The sequence below is a fragment of the Mesoplodon densirostris genome, chromosome 12 (assembly GCF_025265405.1).
Source record: "Mesoplodon densirostris isolate mMesDen1 chromosome 12, mMesDen1 primary haplotype, whole genome shotgun sequence".
In the NCBI taxonomy this organism is placed as follows: Eukaryota; Metazoa; Chordata; class Mammalia; order Artiodactyla; family Ziphiidae; genus Mesoplodon; species Mesoplodon densirostris.
The window spans coordinates 8,203,818-8,214,626 of record NC_082672.1 but is presented as its reverse complement, the minus strand read 5'-3'; the positions used below and the strand labels follow the sequence as shown (position 1 = coordinate 8,214,626).

The 10,809-nt window shown below is 43.2% G+C and overlaps 1 protein-coding gene across 1 annotated transcript in view; it reads left to right on the top strand.

Moving 5' to 3' along the window:
• Positions 1–10,809, top strand: part of IGF2R (insulin like growth factor 2 receptor) — a 110,186-nt gene that overhangs the window by 73,587 nt on the left and 25,790 nt on the right. The window contains exons 28-29 of the mRNA XM_060115321.1: positions 5,164–5,294; positions 5,554–5,651. Coding sequence (XP_059971304.1) covers positions 5,164–5,294; positions 5,554–5,651 — 229 coding nt within the window. The remainder of the gene's footprint in view (positions 1–5,163; positions 5,295–5,553; positions 5,652–10,809) is intronic.

The window sequence follows — 10,809 nt, the reverse complement described above, 5'->3', positions numbered from 1 at the left end:
CATTGAATCTGTAGATTGCTTTGGGGAGTATAGTCATTTTCACAATATTGATTCTTCTAATCCAAGAACATAGTATATTTCTCCATTTGTTTATGTCATCTTTGATTTCTTTCATCAGTGTTTTACAGTTTTCTGAGTACAAGTCTTTCGCCTCCTTAGGTAGGTTTATTCCTAGGTATTTTATTCTTTTTGTTGCGATGGTAAATGGGATTGTTTCCTTAATTTCTCTTTGTGATTTTTCGTTGTTAGCGTGTAGGAATGCAAGAGATTTCTGTGCGTTAATTTTGTATCTTGCAACCTTACCAAATTCATTGATTAATTCTAGTAGTTTTCTGGTGGCATCTTTAGGATTTTCTGTATATAGTATCATGTCATCTGCAAACAGTGACAGTTTTACTTCTTCTTTTCCAATTTGTATTCCTTTTATTTCTTTTTCTTCTCTAATTGCCATGGCTAGGACTTCCAAAACTATGTTGAATAAGAGTGCCAAGAGTGGACATCCTTGTTTTGTTCCTGATCTCAGTGGAAATGCTTTGTTTTTCACCATTGACAGTGATGTTTGCTGTGGGTTTGTCATATATGGCCTTTATTATGTTGAGGTAGTTTCCCTCTATGCCCATTTTGTGGAGAGTTTTTATCATAAATGGGTGTTGAATTTTGTCAAAAGTTCTTCCTGCGTCTATTGAGATCATATGGTTTTTATTCCTTAGTTAATACGGTGTATCACATTGATTGATTTGCATATATTGAGGAATCCTTGCATCCCTGGGATAAATCCCACTTGATCATGGTGTATGATCCTTTTAATATGTTGTTGGGCTTTGTTTGCAAGTATTTTGTTCAGGATTTTTGCATCTATATTCATCAGTGATATTGGTCTATAATTTTCTTTTTTTTGTGATATCTTTTTCTGGTTTTGGTATCAGAGCGATGGTGGCTTCATAGAATGAATTTGAGAGTGTTCCTTCCTCTGCAATTTTTTGGAAGAGTTTGGGAAGAATGGGTGTTAGCTCTTCTCTGAATGTTTGATAGAATTCGCCTGTGAAGCCATCTGGTCCTGGACTTTTGTTTGTTGGAAGATTTTTAATTGCAGTTTCAATTTCATTTCTTGTGATGGGTCTGTTTATATTTTCTAATTCTTCCTGGTTCAGTCTTGTAAAATTGTACCTTTCCAAGAATTTGTCCATTTCTTCATAGTTGTCCATTTTATTGGCATATAGTTGTTTGTAGTAGCCTCTTATAATCCTTTGCATTTCTGCAGTGTCAGTTGTGACTTCTCCTTTTTCATTTCTAATTTTATTGATTTACGTCCTCTCCCTTTTTTTCTTGATGAGTCTGGCTAAGGGTTTATCAATTTTGTTTATCTTCTTAAAGAACCAGCTTTTAGTTTTATTGATCTTTGCTGTTTTCTTTGTTTCTATTTTATTTATTTATGCTCTGATCTTTGTGATTTCTTTCCTTTACTGACTTTGGGTTTTCTTTGTTCTTTCTCTAGTTGCTTTAGGTGTAGGGTTAGATTGTTTATTTGAGATATTTCTTGTTTCTTGAGGTGAGATTGAATTGCTATAAACTTCCCTCTTAGAACTGCTTTTGCTGCATCCCGTAGGGTCACTGTGTTTTTGTTGTCAATTGTTTCTATGTATTTTTAAATTTCTTCTTTGATTTCTTCAGTGATCTGTTGGTTATTTAGTAGCACACTGTTCAGCCTCCATGTATTTGTGGTTTTTACAACTTTTTTCCTGTAATTGATTTCCAATCTCATAGCATTGTGGTCAGAAAAGATACTTGATACAATTTCAATTTTCTTAAATTTTCTGAAGCTTGATATGTGACCCAAGGTGTGATCTATCCTAGAGAATGTTCTGTGTGCACTTGAGAAGAAAGTGTATTCTACCACTTTTGGGTGGAAAGGTCTATAAATATCAATTAAATCTATCTGGTTTGTTATGGCACTTAAAGCTTGTGTTTCCTTATTTATTTTCTGTTTGGATGATCTGTCCATTGGTGTAAGTGGGGTGTTAAAGTCCCCTACTATTATTTTGTTACTTTTGATTTCTCCTTTCATGGTTGTTAGAATTTGCCTTATGTGTTGAGGTGCTCCTATGTTGGGTGCATAAACATTTATAATTGTTATTATCCTCTTCTTGGATTGATCCCTTGATCATTATGTAGTGCCCTTCCTTATCTCTTGTAACAGTCTTAAAGTCTATTTTATCTGATATGCGTATTGCTACTCCAGCTTTCTTTTGATTTCCATTTGCATGGAATATCTTTTTCCATCCCTTCACTTCTAGTCTGTATGTGTCCCTAGGTCTGAAGTGGGTCTCTTGTAGATAGCATATATATGGGTCTTGTTTTTGTATCCATTCAGCCAGTCTATGTCTTTTGGTTGGGACATTTAGTCCATTTACATTCAAGGTTATTATCGATATGTATGTTCCTATTACCATTTTCTTAATTGTTTTGGGTTTGTTTTTGTGGGTCTTTTTCTTGTGTTTCCTGCCTAGAGAAGTTTCTTTAGCATTTGTTGTAAAGCTAATTTGGTGGTGCTGGATTCTCTTAGCTTTTGCTTGTCTGAAAAGCTTTTGATTTCTCCATCGAATCTGAATGAAATCCTTGCTTGGTAGAGTAATCTTGGTTGTAGGTTCTTCCCTTTCATCGCTTTAAGTATATCCTGCCACTCCCTTCTGGCCTGCAGAGTTTCTGCTGAAAAATCAGCTGATAACCTTATGGGGATTCCTTTGTATGTTATTTTTTGTTTTTCCCTTGCTGCTTTTAATATTTTTTCTTTGAATTTAATTTTTGTTAGTTTTATTAATATGTGTTTTAGTGTGTTTCTCCTAGGGTTTATCCTGCGTGGGACTCTGTGTGCTTCCTGGACTTGGGTGGCTATTTCCTTTCCCGTGTTTGTGAAGTTTTCCACTATAATCTCTTCAGATACTTTCTCAGAGTCTTTCTTTTTCTCTTCTTCTTCTGGGACCCCTATAATTCTAATGTTGTTGCTTTTAGTGTTGTCCCAGAGGTCTCTGAGATTGTCTTCAATTGTTTTCTTTCTTTTTTCTTTACTCTCCTCCTCAGCAGTTATTTCCACCGCTTTGTCTTCCAGCTCACGTATCCGTTCTTCTGCCTCAGTTATTCTGTTATTGATTCCTTCTAGTGTATTTTTCATTTCATTTATTGTGTTCTTCATCTCTGTTTGTTCTTTAGTTCTTCTAGATCTTTCTTAAACATTTCTTGTATTTTCTCCATCCGTGCCTCCATTCTATTTCCGAGATTCTGGATCATCTTTACTGTCATTACTCTAAATTCTTTTTCAGGTAGATTGCCTATTTCCTCCGCATTTATTTGATGCTGTAGGTTTTTACCTTGCTCCTTCATCTGTGACATACTTTTTTGCTGTCTCATTTTTTTTTTTCCTTTTTTTAAACGAGTGGAATTGTGTTCCTGTCTTACTGGTTGTTTGGCTTGAGGCTTCCAACACTGGAGTTTGTAGGCTGTCGGGTAGCGCTGGGTCTTGGTGCTGAGATGAGGACCTCTGGGAGACCTCACTCTGATGAATATTCCCTGGGGTCTGAAGTTCTTTGTTAGTCCAGTGGTTGAGACTCAGAGCTCCCACCGCCGGAGCTTTGGCCTGACGTCCGGCTTGTGAACCAAGATCTTGCAAGCTGTGAGGGGTGGCAAAAAAAAAAAAGAACAATAACAAAGTAAAAAATACAGTTAGACTAGGAAACTAACAGATATGTTAGAAAAAAAATAAAAATAAAAATATAGATGAAACAACTGGAAGGTAAAAAGGAACCCCAATAGTAAAAAAAAAAAAGAGGAGGAGAAAAAAATGGTGGAAAAGGCCTTGGCTGTGAAGGGCGGGGCCTTAGCAGGGGTGAGGTTTGAGTGGTGGGTGGGGCCTATGCTCGGTACCCACAGGGCTGGAAAAGGCCCTGGGGGGTATAGGGGGTGCGGCTCAGGCTCAGGGAGCAAAAGGGGCCCAGGCGTGCCTCCCGCCCCTGGTCTCATAGGGCGGGGGACCCCACCTGGGAGCCCAGCAGCCTTCCTGGGTTCGAGTGGGCAGGGCAAACACCCTTGCTCCTTTCCGGCTCCTCTGGTCCTGGAGAGCTGCCTCCCTCCTGCCTCTCCTGTTCTCTCCTGGCCTCCCTCCTATGTCCCCAGGATCAACCCAGCCTGGAGGGGACCTCTGAGGGTGTAGGACCCGGTCTGGGAGCTGGGCAGACTTCCCCGGCCGATTGGGCAAGGGAAACGCTGGGCCTGCTCCCCGCTGATCGGAGCCCCTCCCCACCTCAGCCACCCCTCAGGGGCACTGGTCCTGTCAGGTCTCCACTTCTCCAATCCCCGTAGCCCCCCACATCCTACCAGTTTGCTTGGGGGTTCTTCCCATCTCCTTAGGTGTTAGGGTCCCCCACCAGCGTCCAGCAGGCGCCTTAGTTGTGGGGATATGCGAACTCTGTGTCTTCCCACCCTGCTATCGTGACTCCGCCCCTGGCCCTCCCCTCCGCCCTCCCCCCCGCCCCCGCGCGTCCAATGATGTTTCTGATTTCACTTGATTTTTGTCACCGTGACATGTACTGATAAGTGTTGTTAGTGTTTATTTCATTCTTATTTAGCAGTACCAGTTACCAATTCTGAGATCATATGTCTTCTTTTTATTCCAACTTTGGGACCCACTGGACTATTAATGGGTGTTCTGAGGTAGTACTTTCTAGAACTGAGACAAAGGGGACACATTTCATGTAGGGTTGGGCTGTAAAATGTATAAGACAGGCTGTTGGTCCTTACGCTGTCTCAGCAGCTGGGCAAATGATGATAAGTTTAAGAATCTTTAAGAAAGAAGTTGAAGTAGGTGATGGGGTGAGTACATGGGCCTCCCTGAGGGGCTATGAAGAGGAAGTGACATCCTCTGAGCTCGTCAGGCCAGGGGTCTCTGTACGTCATTGATCCCGTGGTTAGTCTATAAGGTCACAGCCTTGGGCGAGAGGAGGACTGATTCCGGTCTCTACGGTGTCATGTGACGGAGCCAGTGGTCCAGTGCCAGTAGGCCAGGCACACTTGGTCTTGTGTTTGTTCAGCGTGTGTGAATCACCATGTCTGTGTTGACCAGCCTGGGGCTTCCTGAACTGATCCTTGTTGAACTGGCTGCTTCTTGAGCAGGTCTCCTTACCCAGAAGCTGACCTATGAGAATGGGGTGTTGAAGATGAACTACACCGGTGGGGACACCTGCCATAAGGTGTACCAGCGCTCCACGACCATCATCTTCTACTGTGACCGCAGCACCCAGGCGGTGAGTGTGCTCAACGCAACAGGGGGCCGCTTTGCCCTCACCCCTTTGCCTTTGTCTTTACAAAGTGAATCTGCTCTTAAGTCTCATAAAACTTCCTGGTTAGCTTAGTTTAAGTACGTTATTTACAGAAACTGTGTTCACACCTTGATCAGTCTGTGTAGAGTGTTAACGAGCAGGCCCATCCCTTACTATTTGCATCCTTAAAGCACCGACTGTCTGACATGTCCCATTTAACGGACGCGTCTCTCCACTTCCACAGCCGGTGTTTCTCCAGGAGACTTCTGACTGTTCCTACTTGTTCGAGTGGCACACGCACTATGCCTGCCCACCCTTCGACCTGACCGAGTGCTCATTCAAGTAAGTCGATGTGGGTGTTGACCCTGGGGCAGTCAGGTGTACTTGATAATATTTTGCTTTAATAGTTAGTGGCCGGGGGACTTCCCTGGTGGCGCAGGGGGCCCGGGTTCGATCCCTGGCCAGGGAACTAGATCCCACATGCATGCTGTGACTAAGAGTTCACATGCCACAACTAAGGAGCCCACATGCAGCAACTAAGACCCGGCACAACCAAATAAATAAATAAACATTAAAAAAAAAAAAAGTTAGTGGCTGGGCGGGGGACAGGATTAGATTAGTCAGGTGATTTTTCTAAGCCTTAGTTCCTGCATGTTAAACTGAGGAGTTGGATTAGGGTAACTGCTAAATCCTTCACGACTTTCATATTCTTTGATTACCTTGTGTTAAGGTACAGGGAAGTGACTGGAGTTGAAACAGGAAACCTTGTATGATTCATGGGTGTGAGTGGATTGGAGTGACCGGGGTGTCCCCTGGCCTCTGCTCCGCCCTGGATGCTGCCTGTGTCTGGTGAAAAAGATGTGGAGAGGGAGATGGTGGAGCTGCATGGTGGGGGGGAGGGGTTGGAGAGAGCGCCAGGAGGTGACACCCACCCTGCAGGTTCTCAGCTGCCATCACTGGTTCCTTTGTTCTGTTACCTGTGGCTCAAGTAGGCTCCTGAAATGAGGTGGTTGGCAGCTCCTGAGATACGGTGGAGGTCTTCAATGTGTGTGAATTTCATCAGCGTCACCCTCAGAACTGTTACAAAATACACATCTTGGGTTCCATCCCTGGAGATTTTGGTTTCACGGGTCTACACATTTCTGGATATTTAAGGGACATGCTGACATTTCTGTTTCATGAGGACCCAGCCTGAAAAGAATCACTGAGTTACAGCATTCCATCCTGGGGAAAAATTAATCATTTCCCTGTTTCCTTCCAGTTTTTATCCTTAACTGAAGAATCAGTTAAAATGAAAGCTTACGCGTGTATATTTTATGAATTCATAAGTGTAGAAAACTGTGTCAGATGAAGTAAGCTTCCCCCACCTCAGCCTCATCCCACTTTTTACCATGTCTTGTAGTTCTGTCTGGAGCCTTGCATGACTCTGAATGATCAATATACCCGTGCTTGTCAACCTCAGATGGTATCGGTTGACTCTGTCTTCAGACACCAGAAATGTACTTCTGGTCTCCTCTCCCCTCTCCCCTGCCCCACTTTCATTAGTTCCATTTTTATTTCCTCTTCTGGCCGCCTTTAGAATATGGGATGATCTACTCTAAGCTCTGTTTCTTGTTTCATCACCTTTCGACATCTCTTGACTTCCCACTACGTACGATGAGGGCCTCAGATGGCCTCTCCCTCTGCTGATCCTCCCCACTGCTTCAATGCCAGCAAGCTGTCGCTGGTGAATTGCCAAGGTTTAGAACATGTGTATCCTGCCGGGGAACTCTAATGGTCTTACCTACTTTATTCAGAGGGTGGTTCTAAAGAATTAAAAACTAATAAGCGGCGTTTACAGTATTGCATCAACATCATTTGCTGCAAAATCACATGGTCTGATTGGATCTGCAGAGAAATGACATAATCTTGTGTCTCTTAGCTTCCTCTTACTGAAGGAAGATAGGCTTAGTGTTTAGGTCAGAAGATTCCCATTTGTTCTATTTCATAAGTTGCTCCAAAAATCATTCCACATTTAGTTTGCTTAATATTTGGAACATAGCTACCTTGAATAGGTTTTAAATCTTGGCATTTTACATTGTCTTTCTCTTTTATTGTTGGCAGAATAATATGCCTTCCCATTGTATCTCAGACTGTCAGGGCTCTTCACGATGCTGTGTCTATGAATAATCACCGTTCTCCTTCAGGAACGTCTCAGTTCGGATTTGGGCCGTGTGTTTTCTGCTACTTGATCAGAGCTCATTTTGGGATCACTCCTGGCTTGGATCCACTGCTTCTTGGATTTCATGTCCTTTGTTTTGGCTTCCTTTTTTGTTTTGTTAGAGTGCATCCTCCTATTCTTTAGAGAGGTTGGATGGGAGAGAACCCATGCATTGTCTGAAAATGCCAATAACTTGCTCTTAAATCTGACTGGCTGTAGTAGGATTACAGATTCAAATTAATTTCCCCTCAGTTTTGAAGGCATTGTCCCATTTCCTACAAGAATTGTGTATGTTTGGTGGAAAAGTTAATTGCTCATATTCTGTTTTCGTGTTTTTACTCCATTCTGGAATATTTTCTGAACTTTAGAAAATCAGCTATCCTTTGGAGATACTTATTTTGAATTTCAAATAAGTCCTTCTAATCATCTCTGAGGATACTAATTATAATTTTTTTGTTTCTTTTTAAAAAATCTCATCATGCATTCCCTGAATTATAATTCATTTTCTTTTAATGATTGCCTTAAACATGTATTTTTGATTTAATGGAAGGCTAAAGTTAGTAACTATACCCATCTCTCCAACAATAAAATAACGTAGAATGTTGTGGCACCAACACTCTCTCCCCACCTCCATGGTATTGTGGTCGAGTGCTTTTGTTCTGACTTGTTTTCTTACCTCTTGAATAAGTCATTATTGTGATTTTAAAAAATATTCATTGGTTGCTTGACTATATAAAGTTCTTCTTTTGAAGAGGAAAAGAAATGTCTCTATTTCTTTGGCTTACTCTTCCTCTTTGCATTTTACCCCTTGCTTTTGACTTAATTCTCTTTTTTTTTTTTTTTTTTTTTTTTGCGGTATGCGGGCCCCTCACTGTTGTGGCCTCCCCCGTTGCGGAGCACAGGCTCCGGACGCGCAGGCTCCGGACGCGCAGGCCCAGCGGCCATGGCTCACGGGCCCAGCCGCTCCGCGGCATATGGGATCCTCCCAGACCGGGGCACGAACCCGTATCCCCTGCATCGGCAGGCGGACTCTCAACCACTTGCGCCACCAGGGAGGCCCAATTCTCTTTCTTTAAGTACTCTGTTTAGTATAATGCTATGCATAGTGCTGGTTTGCAAACTATTTGCTTCTGGTCTCTGATGGGGTGAAGAGCTGTGTCACCTTGCACTAGGGACAGCGAAGGAACCAGTGTCCATTACTGGTTCATCTTGTGGCGCTGGCTCCTTCCACGGTTGCTGACTGGTCCTGGGTACACATCGCACTGTGAGTCACACTGCTTGGTGGTTCGAACAGAGACTCTGTCGAGTTAAATATTGGTCTTTACTTGAAAAGGCTTAGTTTTATGGTCACTAGCTTGGTACAGAATTCCAGGTGAATACTTTTTGTGTGTGTGTCAGCACTTTGAAGGTAATCTACCATCTTCCGGTGCTTAGTATTGCTGTTACAGAATCTGCCCCCGTCCGTCCTGTTTTCATTCCTTTGTAGATAACCTACCTTTTCTGTATATTTTCTCTTGGTTTGTTCTGCAGTCTCAGTCTGATTCGTTAGGTATGGCTTTGTTATTTATGTTGCTTGGAAGTTGATGCCTTCTAAGCTAAAGATGAATGTCTGTTATTCACTTAGGAATATTTGCAGTGATTGTATATTTGAAGGTTGCCTCTAACCTATTCCGTCTCTTTTCTTCTGGGACTTGTATTAATCATATCTTAGGCTTTCCTATTCTATCCACCTTGTCTTTTATTTATTATTTTTTTTAATTAAAAACTATTTTTTTCATTTATTTATTTTTGGCTGTGTTGTGTCTTTGTTGCTGCACGCGAGCTTTCTCTCGTTGTGGCGAGCGGGGGCTACTCTTCGTTGCGGTGCATGGGCTTCTCATTGCAGTGGCTTCTCTTGTTGCGGAGCATGGGCTCTAGGCATGTGGACTCAGTAGTTGTGGTGCATGGGCTGAGTTGCTCCGTGGCATGTGGGATCTTCCTGGACCAGGGCTCGAACCCCTGTCCCCTTCATTGGCAGGCGGATTCTTAACCACTGTGCCACCAGGGAAGCCCTCACCATGTCTTTTAAATATCTTATTTATCTGTTTCTGGACTGTATTCTGTTTCCTTAGACCTATTTCCAACTTAGTGATTCTCTTATCAGCTGATTTAATTTGCTGTTTTGACTGTTCCCTTTTTAATTTTCATGACTGTCCTTTTCATGCTAGGAGTTCTGTTTGGTACTCTTTCTGTTTTAAAACTTATTTTAGAAACAGTTTATTATTTTTTTTAATTTAAAAAAATTTAATTTATTTTGGCTGTGTCGGGTCTTAGCTGCAGCACGCGGGATCTTCGTTGCGGCATGTGGGCTTCTCTCCAGTTGTGGTGCTCGGGCTCAGTAGTTGCGGCGCGCAGGCTTAGTTGCCCCACAGGACATGTGGGATCTTAGTTCCCCAACCAGGGATCGAACCCACGTCCCCTGCATTGGAACGTGGATTCTTAACCACTGGACCACCAGGGAAGTCCCTGTTGGTACTCTTAATTCATCATTTCTTCCCTCCATTCTACCCCCCTTCTTTTATTATACTTTCAAGTTTCTTCTTTTAGGTCTTTAACCATTTACAATAAGTCTCTATCAGATGGTCCATTATATGAAGTTCTTGAGGACCTGCTTTTGCAAATAAATACCTGTGTCTCCCACATAGGCCGGTATCAATGCCAGCTCCATCCTTTCGCTCTCATCCCATTTATGGTCCATCAACTTCCAAAATACCTAGAGTTCTCTCTTCCGGAAGCACCTCCCTGCCCTGGTTCAGGCCGTCTTCATCTCGCCCCTGCATCGCCGCAGTGGCCCCTCGGGTCCCCTGACCCACGCTGGGCTAGTCCCGCACAGTGATTACAGTGGCCCCGTGAGACTGCACGTCGGCCAGGCTGTTGCTGTGACCCTCCATGCGATGAAGCCCCCGTCTCTCCTGGCTGGGGCGCCCCACGTGATGCCGCCCTCGGCCCCTGCTGTGTCACTCCTCACGTCAGGTCTGCTCCAGCCACAGGGGGCTCCTTGCTCTCCTGCGAGCGCGCCAGGCTCCCTCTCTTTCCCCTCCCAAACGTCATACCCACTTCCCTGCCTTTTTTTCCCTCTTTGCTCTAATTGCCATCTGACATACTGTACGTTTTATAATATTACCTTGTGACTTCTGCAGACTTCATAAAGTGGGCGATTTTTATCTCTTTCCTTCAACATAATAGCCCCAGTTGGCATGTAGTTTTTGAATGAATGGGTGATTCTCAGTCCCCTCTGATGTGCTGAGGACACCGCCTGGT